At 38.9% G+C, this 14,940-nt stretch overlaps 1 protein-coding gene across 3 annotated transcripts in view; it reads right to left on the bottom strand.

Moving 5' to 3' along the window:
• Positions 1–318: 318 nt before the first annotated feature.
• The window catches only part of LOC308354762 (uncharacterized protein), a 40,045-nt gene continuing 25,423 nt past the window's right edge, over positions 319–14,940 (bottom strand). For 2 of the 3 annotated variants that reach the window (XM_080822434.1, XM_080822432.1), the window contains 5 exons: positions 11,873–12,158; positions 10,957–11,015; positions 6,259–6,417; positions 5,917–6,043; positions 319–4,472 (listed from right to left, as the gene is read on the bottom strand). In XM_080822434.1, the coding sequence (XP_080678560.1) occupies positions 2,800–4,472; positions 5,917–6,043; positions 6,259–6,417; positions 10,957–11,015; positions 11,873–11,954 (2,100 nt within the window). In that variant the 5' untranslated portion in view covers positions 11,955–12,158 and the 3' untranslated portion in view covers positions 319–2,799. Of the gene's footprint in view, positions 4,473–5,916; positions 6,044–6,258; positions 6,418–10,956; positions 11,016–11,872; positions 12,159–14,162; positions 14,330–14,940 lie in introns of all 3 variants that reach the window. The other variant, XM_080822433.1, reaches the window with a different exon arrangement.

The raw sequence follows: 14,940 nt of genomic DNA, 5'->3' as shown, positions 1-14,940 counted from the left end.
ACTTGGATCAAATGTGCTTCCCAGGAATAAATGTGAAGTCAAGGGATATGGAATCTTCGGGAGATCTACTAGCTCCTATGTCATGAGGGTAAGCTGGTTACTAAAGAAAATAAAGGGAAGGAGTCCTGAACAAAAGTACCCTCTACAAATGATAATTTGTAAATTTGTAATTTGATAATTTTAGTAAAGATGGTACTTCAAACTTCAATCACATGGTGTTGAGACCGAATTATTACTTTGGGAAAACATTAGATCCTTATCTCACACCTTATCTAATCAAACAGTAACAGAGAGACAGATCAATGGATAATTCAATTTAAGTTCATGTTTATTTCACATATTTTAAATGTAAGGTATACATGAGATAATGATTTTATACTAAGTGCTTTTCTCATATAGATGCAAAGAAAGCTCAATGAATTAGACACTCATTTCATATAATGTAATAACAAATAGGTTTTTCTAGTGGTTAGGCTCACTATATGGAGATTTACTGAAAAACAGCCACCCTTGAATCAGTTTCTCACAACATGTCGTCTCTGGAGGCTAATGAATGTTAGTATTTCTGAATTAATAACTCTTCAAAAAGGTATACCTGTAACTTTGTTAAACCATTTTCAGCTCTAAGAAACAGAAAATCCCAACTCAACTAGTTTAATTAGAAAAAAATTTTCTCATATAAAGAAGCTCTAGGGTTGGTTGAGTCACCTACTCAAAAGACACTGCTGACCCAACCTCTTTCCAGCTTTGTGTTCTGCCATCCTCAGATACTACCTTAGGATCAAAAACTACTATCAGATATCACATCCAACATAAAAATATCCAGCAAAATCAAAGGGCTTTTTAAAAAAAAAATTGAATATTTGTTAGCCTCTGGGGAATCCTATTTTCCCATACTTCACTGAATATTCTTCAGAGTTTCTTCTCACTGGCCAGAGCTGGGTCAGATGCTTATTGCAAATTAATCATTAATCAGGATATGTTTTTCAAAATTAGGTGAGACCATGAGGATCTAACGTATTACTGGTTAACTAGAGTTAATAACAGCGTATTATATAACTGAAATTTGCTGAGAGTGGAACATAAACATTCTCACCAAAAAGGCGGGATGTGGCTGATAAATTTGTGAGGTGATAGTTGCATTAATTAACTTGATGGGGGAATCCTTTTACAGTGTATACTTAAATCATCACATTATACATTTTAAATATTTTACAATTTTGTCTGTCAATTCTGCCTCAATAAGCTGGATAAAAATTAGGTCAGACCAGTCATCATTCATTTCCTGAATCTTCTACTGGCATGGAGTGAAGAACAACTGAGTAGGTAATCGAAAGTCTGCAAAGCTCCAACAAATCAAAGCTCCAACAAATTCAAGTCATATAATAGCTAACACTTGCAGCACTGTATGCAGTGGTTTAGTACTTTGTATTTATTAACTTCCCTCGTCCTTACTAGAGCTCCATGTGGTAGTGTAATGGCAGTGTCATCATTTTGCAAAAAAGAAATGAGGAACAAATGTTAAGGGATTTGTCCCAGGCCACACAGCTAATGTGCAATAGAACTGGGACCTGAGCCTAGCAAGCACACTTTCAGAGTCCACGCTTTTAACCACTGTATCAGGGGTCCACAAACTCCAGTCCATAAGCTAAATCTGGCCAAGTCTTTTTTTCAATGGCCTATGAGCTAAGAATAATTTTTTACATTTTTAACAGGTTGTAAAAAAAAAAAAAAGTGACAGAAAGCACATGTAGCCTTAACGTTAAGGTATTTACTATATGGCCTTCTACAGAAAATGTTTGCCCATCCTTGCACCTTATCATGGTTGCCAACACATACTTTACTAGGAAGTAAAGGCAAAGAACAATATATGGCACGTTGCTATACACATAGTTCCCAGGTTACATCTAAGTTGGGTTTGGCACACTCAAACCTACTTCGGTTCCCCAAGTAAACATTTCAGGGATGGGGTTGCTTTGTTAATGAACACATTTTATGGTGGTAAGTACAATGAGCTTACTGTTCACAGCAGCTTTCTTAAACTTAGAGTAGTGCTAAACGTGAAAAACATATACTTGGCCTCTGTATCTCCTGTGTTACAACTTAAAAATCTTTTCTAAAGATTTCTAAAGAAATCTTTTCTAAAGAATCTTTTCTGTATTTTCTAAATCCAGTTTCCCTCAATAATAATTCTCTGAAATACAATAAAATATGTTTTGCTGAAAGCTTTCAGAAAACCATGTGCTTACATGGTTTCAGTCTGTTAGTTTACCTGAGGTTCAATGAGATAATACCTTTTGGTAAAGGCTTTTTAAAATTTGTTGCAATCTCAAGATTTCTTAACTCTGATTTCTCCAGTTACAGTAAGTTTCATTTGTGGATTAGGTTTCTAAACACCAAGATGTTGACAGAGATTTCTACTCTTGTGTGAGTTCACCAACACACAGTGAGTGCTGACCTCTCAACAGAGAGCAGAGAATACAAAGAATTGCCATGGAGACCATGAAGTGTCAGACCAGAAGTGAATTACATCATTACTCTCAGAGCCCACTGGCCAGATCTCATGCACATCATCCCACCTGGATGCAAGAGCAGCAGAGAAAAAAAGACTTGCTCTCTGCCCAGTTTGGTAAAAACACCGCCAGGTATCTCCCCTGTATGAGGTCTATGATGTAAACTGAAGGCTGACTTCTGGTAGGACTTCCAACATTCATTACAACCATAGGGTTACCTCCCTGGATATACTTTCTGTCAGGCCAACAGTTCTGAGTTATAGCAAGACGGTTTCACCATCCATCTTTACAGTGTTTTTCTTTTGTGTATTCTCTGATGTGTGGTGAGAGTTGCTTTGTGGCTGAAGGTCTTCCCACATTCATTACATTCATAGGGTTTCTCCCCTGAATGAATCCTCTTATGTTTAGTGAGGGTCGAACTATCATAAAAAGATTTTCCACATTCGTTACATTCATAGGGCCTCTCTCCTGTGTGTGTTCTCTGATGTACATTGAGGGATGCCCTCTGGCAAAATGTTCTCCTACATTCTTTACATTCAAAGGGCTTCTCCCCTGTATGAATTCTCTGATGTTCAATGAGCTGTGACTTTTGGCAGAAAGACTTCCCACATTTGTTACATTCAAAGGGTTTCTCTCCAGTATGAATCCTCTGATGTTTACTGAGGGTTGACTTCTCAGAAAAGGTCTTCCTACATTCTACACATTCGTAAGGTTTCTCCCCTGTATGAATTCTCTGATGTTTAAGGAGGATTGACTTCCCACAGAAGGTCTTCCTACATTCACTGCATTCATATATCTTCTGCCCTGTGTGAAGTCTTTGATGTTTAATGAGGGTTGACTTCATATGATACATTTTCCCACAGTTGCTACATTCATAGGGCTTCTCCCCTGAGTGTATTCTCTGGTGTACAGTGAGTTTTGACTTTATACTAAAGGACTTGTCACATTTATTACATTTATAAGGTTTTTCTCCTGTGTGAGAGCTCTGATGCACAGTCAGGTCTGACTTTTGGGAGAAAGATTTTCCACATTCACTACATTTGTAAGGCTTCTCCCCTGTGTGTGTTCTTTGATGCTGATGGAGGGCTGAGTTCTGGTAGAATTTTTTCCCACATTTAACACATTCATAGGGTCTCTCTCCTGTATGAGTTCTTTGATGTACAGTGAGGGTTGACTTCTGGTAAAAGGATTTCCCACACTCATTACATTTATATGGTTTTTCTCCTGTGTGTATTCTGTGATGTATTGTGAGGTTTGACTTCCGGAGGAAGGTTTTCCCACATACATCACACTCGTGGTATTTCTCACATTCTTCACCCATGTGAATTTTAGGATGTTTCTTCCAAAGGACTGACTTTTCACAGCTTTCCCCACATTCACTGAATTTATAGTGACTCTTCCTTGAGTAAGTTATCTGATGTAGCATGTGGTTTGACTCACTCCTGAAAGTTTTCTGACGTTTATTATAATCACATAATTTCTCTCCTGTGTGAATTTTCTTATGTGTAATGAAGAGAGCATTACTGTGGGAGGTTTTAATGCATTCATTATATTCAGGCAGTTGCTCCACAGTGTCAAGCTTTTGTTGCTGAATAAAATTCTCATTATGATAGAAGATGCTCTCATTTTTATCAAATTCATTAAACTTCTCTCTAGTATGAGTTTTTTCATGATTAATATCAGGAAGCAATTTCTTGTAACCGTTGCCATCATCAGATTTCTTTCCTGAATAGCTTTTATTAATGGTTAACTCTGACATATTTTCTGAACCAATTCCATCCAGATTATATTTACGTGGCATTTTTCTGGAAGGAATAGAGTCTATGCACAGATTAAATGTTTTCCTTAACACATTCTCTTTCTCTGTAGTCACTTTTTTGTTATTGATAAATGCATGTTGCCATAGATGTTTGTCTTGGTTTTCTTTGCTCTCTATTATGCCATCAATTTTCAATTCTTCTAGAAACAAGAAAAACATACCTTATGAATCTGAAATGACTACTAATAAAATTGGGCTAATACACAAATACATTCCTTTATACACCCAGCCCTCTGGTTTTACAGCTGGTCTTTTGGGATAAAAGTAAAGCTAAATCAATATTTTCCATTCCCTCTACTTTTCTGAGTAGCTGGGGAAAGAGATGACAACAAACCAACCAATCAAAGATATTGTGGTGGAAGAGGGGGAAATAAAATTGGCAACAAACACACACATATTTATTTGGTCCTTCACGAATATTCATTTCAAAATGGATAGGAGTAAAATAAACATTAAAAAATGAAAATAAAGGATTCAGTAAGAGTGGATGAATCACAATGAGCAGGATTCACAGTAAGATACGCTCAATAAAAAAATTATATAATAAATGTGATATGGAAAACATGACGACAAGATTGTTTATCCAAAAAACTACGAGAGGAATGAAAGTGTTTGGAGAGAATGAATTAGAATCTAGGTGCTGATTTTGTTAACCCTACCTTTGAGATATAGCCAGAATTCCATGACTTTGCACACTCTATTACCTCAAACCTAGTCTATGGGGTATGGTTTTTCCTAACTGGTCTCTTTGTTTCTACTCTCAGCTCTCATGGCAGTCAGCTTCCTGCATCTCCCTCCTGCTAATACAAATTCCATGAGATCAAGGAATCTCACCACCAAGGAATTTTACCATTGCTCTATCTCTTTCATTTAAAACATGACTGGCATGGAGCAGTGCTCAATTAATACTGGTTAAACTAATTTATTAATTCCTGAAAACAAAAGAAGTCCTTGAAGATGAAGGGACTATGAAGCTAAGACTGCTAGAAGGAGACTAACCAACATAAAATATTAATATGACATGGGAATGAATTTCAAGGTACAAGTAAAAGGGAGTAAACTCCTAAAAACCCAACCAAAAAAGAGAACATACATGTGTCACAGTATATCTGTGGGGAATTTAGGCAAGCAGGCTAAGAATCCTTAGTCATTTCCAAGCAGAGCTTCTTAAAAGAGATTGTTAAAAACACTCCAAAGATGCATATACTTGAAACAACCACCTGGGATCTAATTTCCCCTGGATTAGTCATCTAGGTAACACTGGGTTGCAGATTCTTTCTCTAACACCCATGGTGCTTCTTGCTCTAACTCCAAGATCTCCTCTGGTTTGGTAATGCAATGTCCTGATAACGAAAAATGATACAGGACACAGGAAAACTGCCTGATTTTAGGAACTCAGAAGAAAAACCAAAGTCCAGCTTCAGGAGCTGCACAGTGAAGGGACCCAATGGAATCTTTCAGTGGGGAAGTGAGAAAAAATAATATCCCTGGTGTCCAAACCTAAGTATCATTAAACTCTAAAAAAGATCCACATGCTTTGGTAGCAACAAAAGGACATGCTGATGTTACTCAGAAGTTGCTTACCTAGCGAGAGGAAGATGTTATAGTTCTCCAGCATCACATCCCTGTACAAGGTCCTCTGATCGGGGTCCAGTTGACCCCATTCCTCCTGCGTAAAGTTCACAGTCACATCCTCAAATGAAATTGATCCCTGTAACACACATACCTAATCAACCAGAAGTGCTCAAAACTATATGACAGAGTAAATATATTTAGGAACAATCCTTCACCATGTTTACTATTGAGTTTATTAGAAAAAGTTTATACAGGAGACTTACAATAGTCCCTGTTTTGTTTTATATGTGGAGGGAGAAAGAGAAATATAGTAATAATAATAATAATAATAATAATAATAAAAATACATACAGGGATGCCTGGGTGGCTCAGTTGGTTCAGTGTCTGCCTTTGGCTCAGGTCATGATCCCAGAGTTCTGGGATCAAGTCCCACTTCGGGCTCCCTGCTCGGTGGGGAGCCTGCTTTTCCCTCTGCCTGTTGCTCCCCCTGCTTGTGCGCTCTCTCTTTCTCTGACAAATAAATAAAATTGTCAAAAAAAAAAAAAAACCCACACAACCACATACAAGCCCAAAATATGTTATATACATTAAAGTGTCCTGGTTTCTGTGGATATTAAAATACGTAAAACACAGTTCCAACTTTCAGGAAGCTTACAATCTCGTATGGATGCAAACTGAATTAAATAATAGCAGAAGATCAAGAGAGAACTGAATTTGGAGCTTTAAAGATATAAAATGCCCTAACCTGTGGTAATTTTGGCATTGCTCATTTAGACAAGAGTTCTTCAAAGTATTTGATAACTCACCCTTTTAAGAGAGGAAAACTTTCAAGCATCAAATTGGCACAAATCTGTGGCAATACATAAATATGTCTGACTGTCTCTACAGGTAGTCCATACTTTGCATGGTACTAACATGCATGAATTTCAGTTACCACAATTTATTTAGTTAAGTAACAAGAGTCCCCCAACACCACAGATTTCAGTTACAATGGTAACTGTGAATCATCACATAAAGTACAAATTTTGCTGCTTGCTCTTCAATCCGCAAATCACTACATAAATAACCAACATCACGAACAATTATCAATCATGTCATTTTTTTTTTCAAAGTCCACCAGTGACTGATCACTGCACATCTGTTACTCAGTCCACACACAAACAAAACACATGTTCCTTCCTTGTCTCCTGGCAATATGGCATCTTGCAAAAACAGTTAAATGGTTTGCAAAAGGGAATTGGCCAACAAAGATGAAAGAGCCTCAAAGAAATGAGATGTAATTACAGTAGAAGTGAAATGCAAATCAAATATAAATGGAGTTTTAGAAGAAATAACTGACTGGGAAAGTTGATACTGCCTCCATTTGAGACACTCTAGATCTACAACCAAAAGATCTTAATGAAGAGGTCCTTAGTACTAAATATTATAGTATTTTTTCATTTTTATACGTTTTTTAATGTTTTGACAAGTATTTTTAAAGATCACAGAACTACCACCTTCCCCCATGATTAAGATCGCTTTGCATGATTTCGGTGTATGTGCCCATTTTTATAGCCCCGCACGACAGTACAAAGAGAACTGCCCATGGGTTGCATGCATGTGTCTGCATACATTCAGTACATGGTATATACAACCACCAAATTAATCTAAGCTCCAAGTAGATAGTGCTCTGATTGACGGGCTGAGGAATTAACTGAAGGAATGTCAGACCACTCTGGGCATTTGCCACTCTTTATAAGCACAGCTGATGGCTGAAGGATAAACTAGATTTTAAAAAGTGTTTTAGGGAAATGCTTCAGGGGCTCTAGCAATGCCAAGTCAGCCAGAAAGAAAATGGATACCAAATTTGTTTTAAGGCAGGTATTTGATGAGAGATCATGATGATCTAAATCCATAGTATGGGAAATCTCCACTTGAAAAATCAATAGTCCCTTAAGGTTGCCTATATACTCCCTGCTGATAATCTAAAAGGAAATTCACCAGGTTATATCTTTCAACCATTTCCTTTATAAATCCTTGAAGCCAGTTCTTTCACTAAGGAGAGAAAACAGATAAAGAAATAGCATTCTATATTTCTGAATAACTCACAATAGCTACCTACATGAATCAAACCAAGTCTTCACATATAAAAACAGACAATGAAGTTTCACTAGAAATTTAAGAACCAGTAACATAAAAAAGACATTCACCAGATGAAGTGAAAAGCTGAGTAAGAAAACAAAACTATATAATTATTATGATTCCAAGAATAGGAAACTACTGTTTTTAAAGACACTGGAGATTAAAACTACTCAAAAGAACATTACTTCACCTCACATCCATTGGCAAACAGAATAAAAGCATGGGTGAGGCTGTGGAAAACTGGAACGCTTGGGTACATTGGCAGGAATGTAAAATGATACAGCCGCTATGGAAAACAGTATGGTATGTCCTCAAAGAATTAAAAATATAACTACCATATGTTATTAGTTTGCTAAGGCTCCCATAACAAACTACCACACACTAGATGGTTTAAACAAAAGAAATTTGTTTTCTCACAGTTCTGGAAGCTGGAAGTCCAAGATCAAGGTGTTAGCTCACTGAACTCCTCTTGTCTCTAGACATTTCAATCCAACTACCTTGGAAATTACAGAGAATAACCAGATAACTTAGTCATGTCTAAATACTGCACCTGTTTATAAAGGATTTTCAAAAAATTTATATTTAAAAATAATTCCGGGGCGTCTGGGTGGCTCAGTTGGTTAAGCATCCACCTTTGGCTCAGGTCATGATCCCAGGGTCCTGGGACTGAGTCCTGCATCAGGTTCCCTGCTCAGCAGCAAGTCTGCTTCTTGCTCTCACTCTCAAGTAAATAAATAAAAATCTTTACAAAAATAAATTTAAAAGATTAAAAAACGATTCTGATCACGTCTATAAAACATGAGATGTGGGAGGAAGGGACAGTAAAACCTGCAAAAGATCAGGTCAGGTGTAGAAAATAAAAATTCTTGATGTTGATGGAAAAAATACAAATATAAACCTATGTTAACTGTTTCCAGGAGAACCAATGGAAAAAAACAGAATAGTGAATATTCAAACCACTGGAAGAGAGAAATATAATGAACAGAAAAAAATTACGGAAAGGAAAGAAAATGGGATAAATAAAAATACAAATAAAGATGGAGAAACTAAAACTAAACATCATCAGTGACCACAATAAATGTGAATGAGTTAAATACCCAATATAAAAGGAATATCTTATGTCATGTATATAAATAATCCAGCCAAGTACTGTTCACTAGTCACATGATCATAAAGTATGTATGTATTTATACATGTATTTCTTTATATACACACCACATATATATTAACACATATGTATGTATTTACACATACAACGCAACAGATCGCTGTTGTATCTTCTTATAGGACCTGTGATGGTTAGCTTTATGTGTCAACGTGGTAGGCTACAGTATCCAGTTATTTCATAAAACACTTATTAAGTGTTGCCATGAAGGTATTTTATAAATGTGGTTGATATCTACAGTGGGTTGACTTTAAGTAGAATACCCTCAATAATGTGGGTCGACCTCATCCAAACAGTTGAAGGCCTTTATGAGCAATAACTAAAGTTTCCCCCCCAAAAAGGAATTCTGCCTCAAGACTGCAGCATTAAGTCCTAAGTTTCCAATTTGCTGGTTTGTTCATCAAATTTTAGACTTGCCAGCCCTCACAATCACGTGAGCCAATTCCATAAAACGTATGTATACCTATGTGTATTTATGTATGTCTACATTATATGCCATCTGTACACACACACATCTGATTGGTTGTTTCTCTGGGGAACACTGATACAGGGCTTACAAAGTATTTATTCTTCTTCATCTTAGTTTTTTTCTCCATTCTATCTCCTGCCTCTCTCCCAAAAGCCACCAGAAGATGAAAGAGATGGGGGATAGAATCCATCTAGAAGCTTAAGCAGGACCACATCCCTGACAACACCTTGATTTCAGACTTCTAGCGTCCAGAACTGTGAAAGAATAAATTTTTGTTGTTTTAAGCTACCAAATTTGTGGTAACTTGTTATAGCATCCACAGGAAATGAATATACCAACTCTTTGCAAAAACCATATAGAAAATCAACAATTTGCTTTGCTCAGAAAGACTATATCTGATAGGCAATAGCTCTCACTTAAACAAGCACAACATTCAGAGTTTGAATTTCAAATTGAGTGGCTGTCCATCCTTTGAAATAGTTAAAAATCCACAGAATATGAAATCAGTCAAGAAAAATAAGGTAAGAATTATAATAGGCCAAAAATAATCACATGAGGATAAGTTTTCCTAAAAGGCAACAGGAAAAGGACAATACTGTAAAGCAGACAAAAGAAATCATCAACTTGAGGGGCACCTGGGTGGCTCAGTCAGTTAAGTATCCAACTCTCCATTTTGGCTCAGGTCATGACCTTAGGGTCATGAGACAGAGCCCCATGTGGGGCTTCATTATCATTGGGAGTCTGCTTGAGATTCTCTCCTTTGCCCCTTACCCCCTTAAATAAAAAAATACACCTTAAAAAAGAATCAACTTGAAACAACTAAGTTATGCTTTGGCCTTCTGCTCTCTGTACCACTAAAGAACAATCAGGTGAAGATGGGCAGCATTCATCTCAGACTTATTAATTGAGATTATCAACTACCTTACTTTCAGGAAGACAGAGAATTTTTTCAGACTTCAGGCCAGGAAATTTTTGTGTTCCATGAAGAACACACACAAACAACTTTTTATTTTTATGGTCAAGGCAAAGCATTATCCTTTTGGACAGAGTATCAAAGATAAATCTGCACATAATTCTTATTATAAAAGTTACTGTTACATAATATAATGTGTAATATATATACGTTACTGGAAAAAAAATTACAATTATCTCCACATAATTAACATGTTGACCTTTCCTTGCTTTCAATCTGTTAACTCTGTGTTGACTCTGTATTTTTCTTTGACAGTTTATTAGTTTTATCTTCATTGTTTTATGCAATGGAAAACAATGTGAGAAATGAAAAAGAGCTCACCTGGGAGTTATTCTTTTTCTGTTCTTTTTGGGAATGTACAGAGAAGGTTGAATGTACAGCTATGGGAGAAGTAAACAGTAGGTCATGTGAGATTTGGCTGCTACAGACTTTTGAGATTCAGCTCCTAAAACCCCATGCCCACCAGACAGTTAAATATTACTCTGTAGGAAAATGTTCTTTGGCCCCTGAGAGTCAGCAAGAATCATATGCAGGGTGAATTACATGTGTGACTCTGACAGGAACTGTAGAGCTTGGCTGAACAATTTTTCACTGGGTTAATTTCCTAATGATTTAAAATTTTCATTTTTCTTTTAAAACCAATCCAGTACTAATTTAACAAAGAGATCAAAAGACAAATAGTTATTTTTCATTATCAATGTTGTTGGAAAAATACTCAAGTTATTGTTTACTTACATTCCTACTGAGCTGCTTACCTTAGAGTTAGAAAATCACTCTGCAGAAAAAGATGAGGTTGCTTTACTGACAGGCCTACTTTAAAAACTTTTTCACTAAGTTGTGATAGAACGTGGTGGATGACTTACATCGTTGACAGTTTTCTGGTCCTGGCACTGCTGCTAACAAACTGGGTGACTCTGAGTAGGCTACTTACACACTCAGAGTCAAGACTTCTCAGCTCTGAAATTAAGCAGACACAGATGACCCTATTCTATGCCTCTAGAAAGTCAGGGCAGATGGAGCAGTAGTGTACCTCTAGAGAGACAAAGAAGAGCAGCTCAAAATCTAGAAAAAGTGGGTGGAGGTTGAAGGCAGGGCATGTTTACTAAAGACAGGAGATAGAATTCCTTCCATTGTGCCTACAGATCTCTCCCTGCAGACCATGCAGACACGAACCCTCTAATGAATTAATATTTTCCACACAACCTGCCCCTCACCCACCACTCAATGTCCCACTCACCTATCTTTTCTGAAGCTTGGTCCAGACCTTTCATAATCATGGTGAGGCCCTCTGGATGTGGTGATAGTGAGGCAATGCTCATTCTGAGCAGAATAAAGAACTGCTACTGCAGACTATGCAAACCTAGGACCTGCTCCTTTCTAGCAGTTTCCTGCCTCTGCTCTAAAGCTGTGGTTGAGAAGTCTGAGGTCAGAGGAGTGACCTTCAAGGTGAGATTCCTGTTCCTGGAGCTTCCTCCCTCCTCTTTCACAAAAGCTGCTTTCTTCCAAGGGAGCTGGAACCTAGGCTTAAAAGACAAGACCATTTATTTAGAAGTTTCATTCAGGGATCCAAACTCACAGAACTTCTCTGCCTAAACTCTTAATGCCACTGAGGATGCTGAAAGTTGGACAATAAGTTGCAGTAAGTTCTGCAGTCTGATCCAAGGGCTCTGACATGCCAAGAAATCTCATAATGCATGATCACAAGGTGAGATTCAGTGCTCACACACTTTGGGGTTGTTTTCTTGGGTCCTAAAGAAGGTGTTGTGAGAAATACAATGCTGGTTTTCAAATGGGTTGTCCACCAGAACTGTGAGACCCTGAGTATTTTACTTGAGCGCCCTGAGTTTCAGTTTTCTTGTCTGCCAAGACTGAAAACAGTTACATAAAGGCAGTTATTAGGATTAAATAAAATTTAGCCCACGAAAAGGAAAAATACCTTCCAAAAACCTTAACAGCTAATATTAACTAAGCTCTGCTCCGAATGTTAAAACTGTATACATATTTTAAAAACGTGTGTAAAAAATGTTAAACCTGAGAACAACCCCATGTGGGACATAATATTCTTGCTTTACAGATGAAGAAACCTAGTCTTAACGTACCTCCCTCATCTTGCCAGCAGTAATCAACTTACACTTGGCTCCACCAGGATCCAAAGCGCTAGCCCCCTTCCCGCAGCCAGGGCGACACCGCGGCCCCACCTGGACGCCGGACCCCACCGGACGGACGGACCCAGCCCAGCGGTCCCTCCCGAAGCATTCCCCACCCGCCTTCAGCTGACCCCCTCACCGCCGCCCCCGCAGGGCCTCGCCCACCCGGCCTGGGCTCACCTGCCGCTCCCACTCGCACAGCTCCACCCCCCCTCCAGGATTTTCACCGCCCGGCGGGGAAACCCGCGGAAAACACCTGGAGACCGAAGACACACATGCGCACAACGAGCCAGCCTCGGAGACCATGGGAGACCCTTTCCCCGAACCTGCGCCGTGCAAGGCAAGGCAACGTAGGACTACGTTTCCCATAAGCCCTGGCAACACGCCCCGACTTAAGTTTCCACTGGAGGGCCGAGGTCGTTCTCGGGGCCTCTCCCATGGGCTTGCTGGACCTCGTTCTTTCTGGCCAGCAGGGCACTGCAAAAGGATGCAATCCGAAGAGAGGTTGTTGAAGGAATTAGTTTAAGATAGTGAGCTGCAAAGGACATGTCAGGGACCGCTAGGAAATCATGAACTATACAGTTACAATATAAAATGGTTCGTTTTGGCCATTGTACTGAGAAGAACAGTATCTCCTTCCCTCCAAATTCCTGTCCACCAAGAGGCTCAGATTGTGATTTTATTTTTGAATAGGGTCTTCAAAGAGGTCATTAGTTAAGTTAAAATGAGATCATACTAGATTAGGGTGGGCCCTGATGACCACTGTCCTTATGAGAAAACAGGAGACAGAGGCATGGGAGAATGCCTTGTGACTATGGAGACAGATTGGAGCGATATGGCTACAAGCCAAGGGGTGTCAAAGTTTGCCAAAAACCATCAGGAGTTAGAAGAGAAGCATGGAACAGATTCCCTCTCAGAACCTCTATTAGGACACAACCCTGTTGGCATGCTGATTTTGAAGCTGGCATCCATCTTGTTAGTTCAGATGAAATAATGAACACTAGGAAACATATTGTTTCCAGGCACAGCTGCACCAGCCAGGGAACACATGGATACAGGCCCAAGAGATAGGAATGCCTGTATCATTCAAAGGAACATGAAGGAAAGCAACCCACTAGCTTATGCACACACAAGCAGATACAAGCAGCTGATCAGCACTCTCCTAAACTCATAATCCCGATGTACCTAATGAAATCTCTAATCCATATAACGATGTTTTGCAGATTCCAAGTCTCTCGAGATAGAGCAGACTTCTGTGCAATCAGATGAAGTGGCACCAGAAGTCATTATTATGTCAACAGTACTTCCTAGGCCTCCCATCAATAGCATCCACCTTCTCAGGAAACCTCTGCCCCCAATTTTGCCCTTAGAAGGCCTCACCTGTAAGAGACTTTGAGCATTACCTCCCCATTCTCTTGGGAGGCACCACACCAATAAATAGCTTATCTTTCTTCACTGCAGAAGCTCAGTGTCAATCTGTGTCAATCTTTACTGGCTTGCTGTATATGGGGCAGATGAACACTGGTTCAGACCTCTAGCCTGCTGAACTGTGAGAGAACACATGCCTGTTATTTTAAGCCAAAAAGCTGTAGTGCTTTCTTAAGCAGCCCTGGGAAACTAGTACACCATTCAACTGTGGAATTGACACTTTAGGCAGATTTGTCAGGCTTTCCTGGCCTCATAGATTGAATCACTAAGCTTTGACTTTGGTCTCAGTGCTGGAATATAGATCCACATCCTGTGTCATGGTATATCCAGAGGTCTGTGGTCTTATCTGGATGGCTCAGGTCTGATCAGCCTAAAATAACACCTGTTGGTTTCAGTGATGTCCATTGTCAAAGGGTCCTTTGCCTCTGGAGTCCACAGGAGTAAGGGATCCTACACAATCTGTTATCACAATGTGTGACCCCACAGGGGCTTAGGACTTGATCCTGCTACCAGGCACTGAAGTACCATCCTGCCATCCTGTTGGCTATTGCTTATGAGTCAGTGAAAATGTAGCAAGATGTATTTTGGGGCAGTGTTTTACTGGACAAGCACCACAGCCTACAACTCAAACCACTGGTGGAATTTTCTTTTGCATATAAGGTTTGTAACAGTTTTCTCTGTGGATACATAGCCATAGTGGCTCAGTGCACTATCAGCCTTCAACTTAGCT

The sequence above is a fragment of the Martes martes genome, assembly GCF_963455335.1.
Source record: "Martes martes genome assembly, chromosome: 14".
NCBI lineage: Eukaryota > Metazoa > Chordata > Mammalia > Carnivora > Mustelidae > Martes > Martes martes.
The sequence above is the reverse complement of the archived record's forward strand: the minus strand, read 5'-3'. Positions and strand labels throughout refer to the sequence as shown.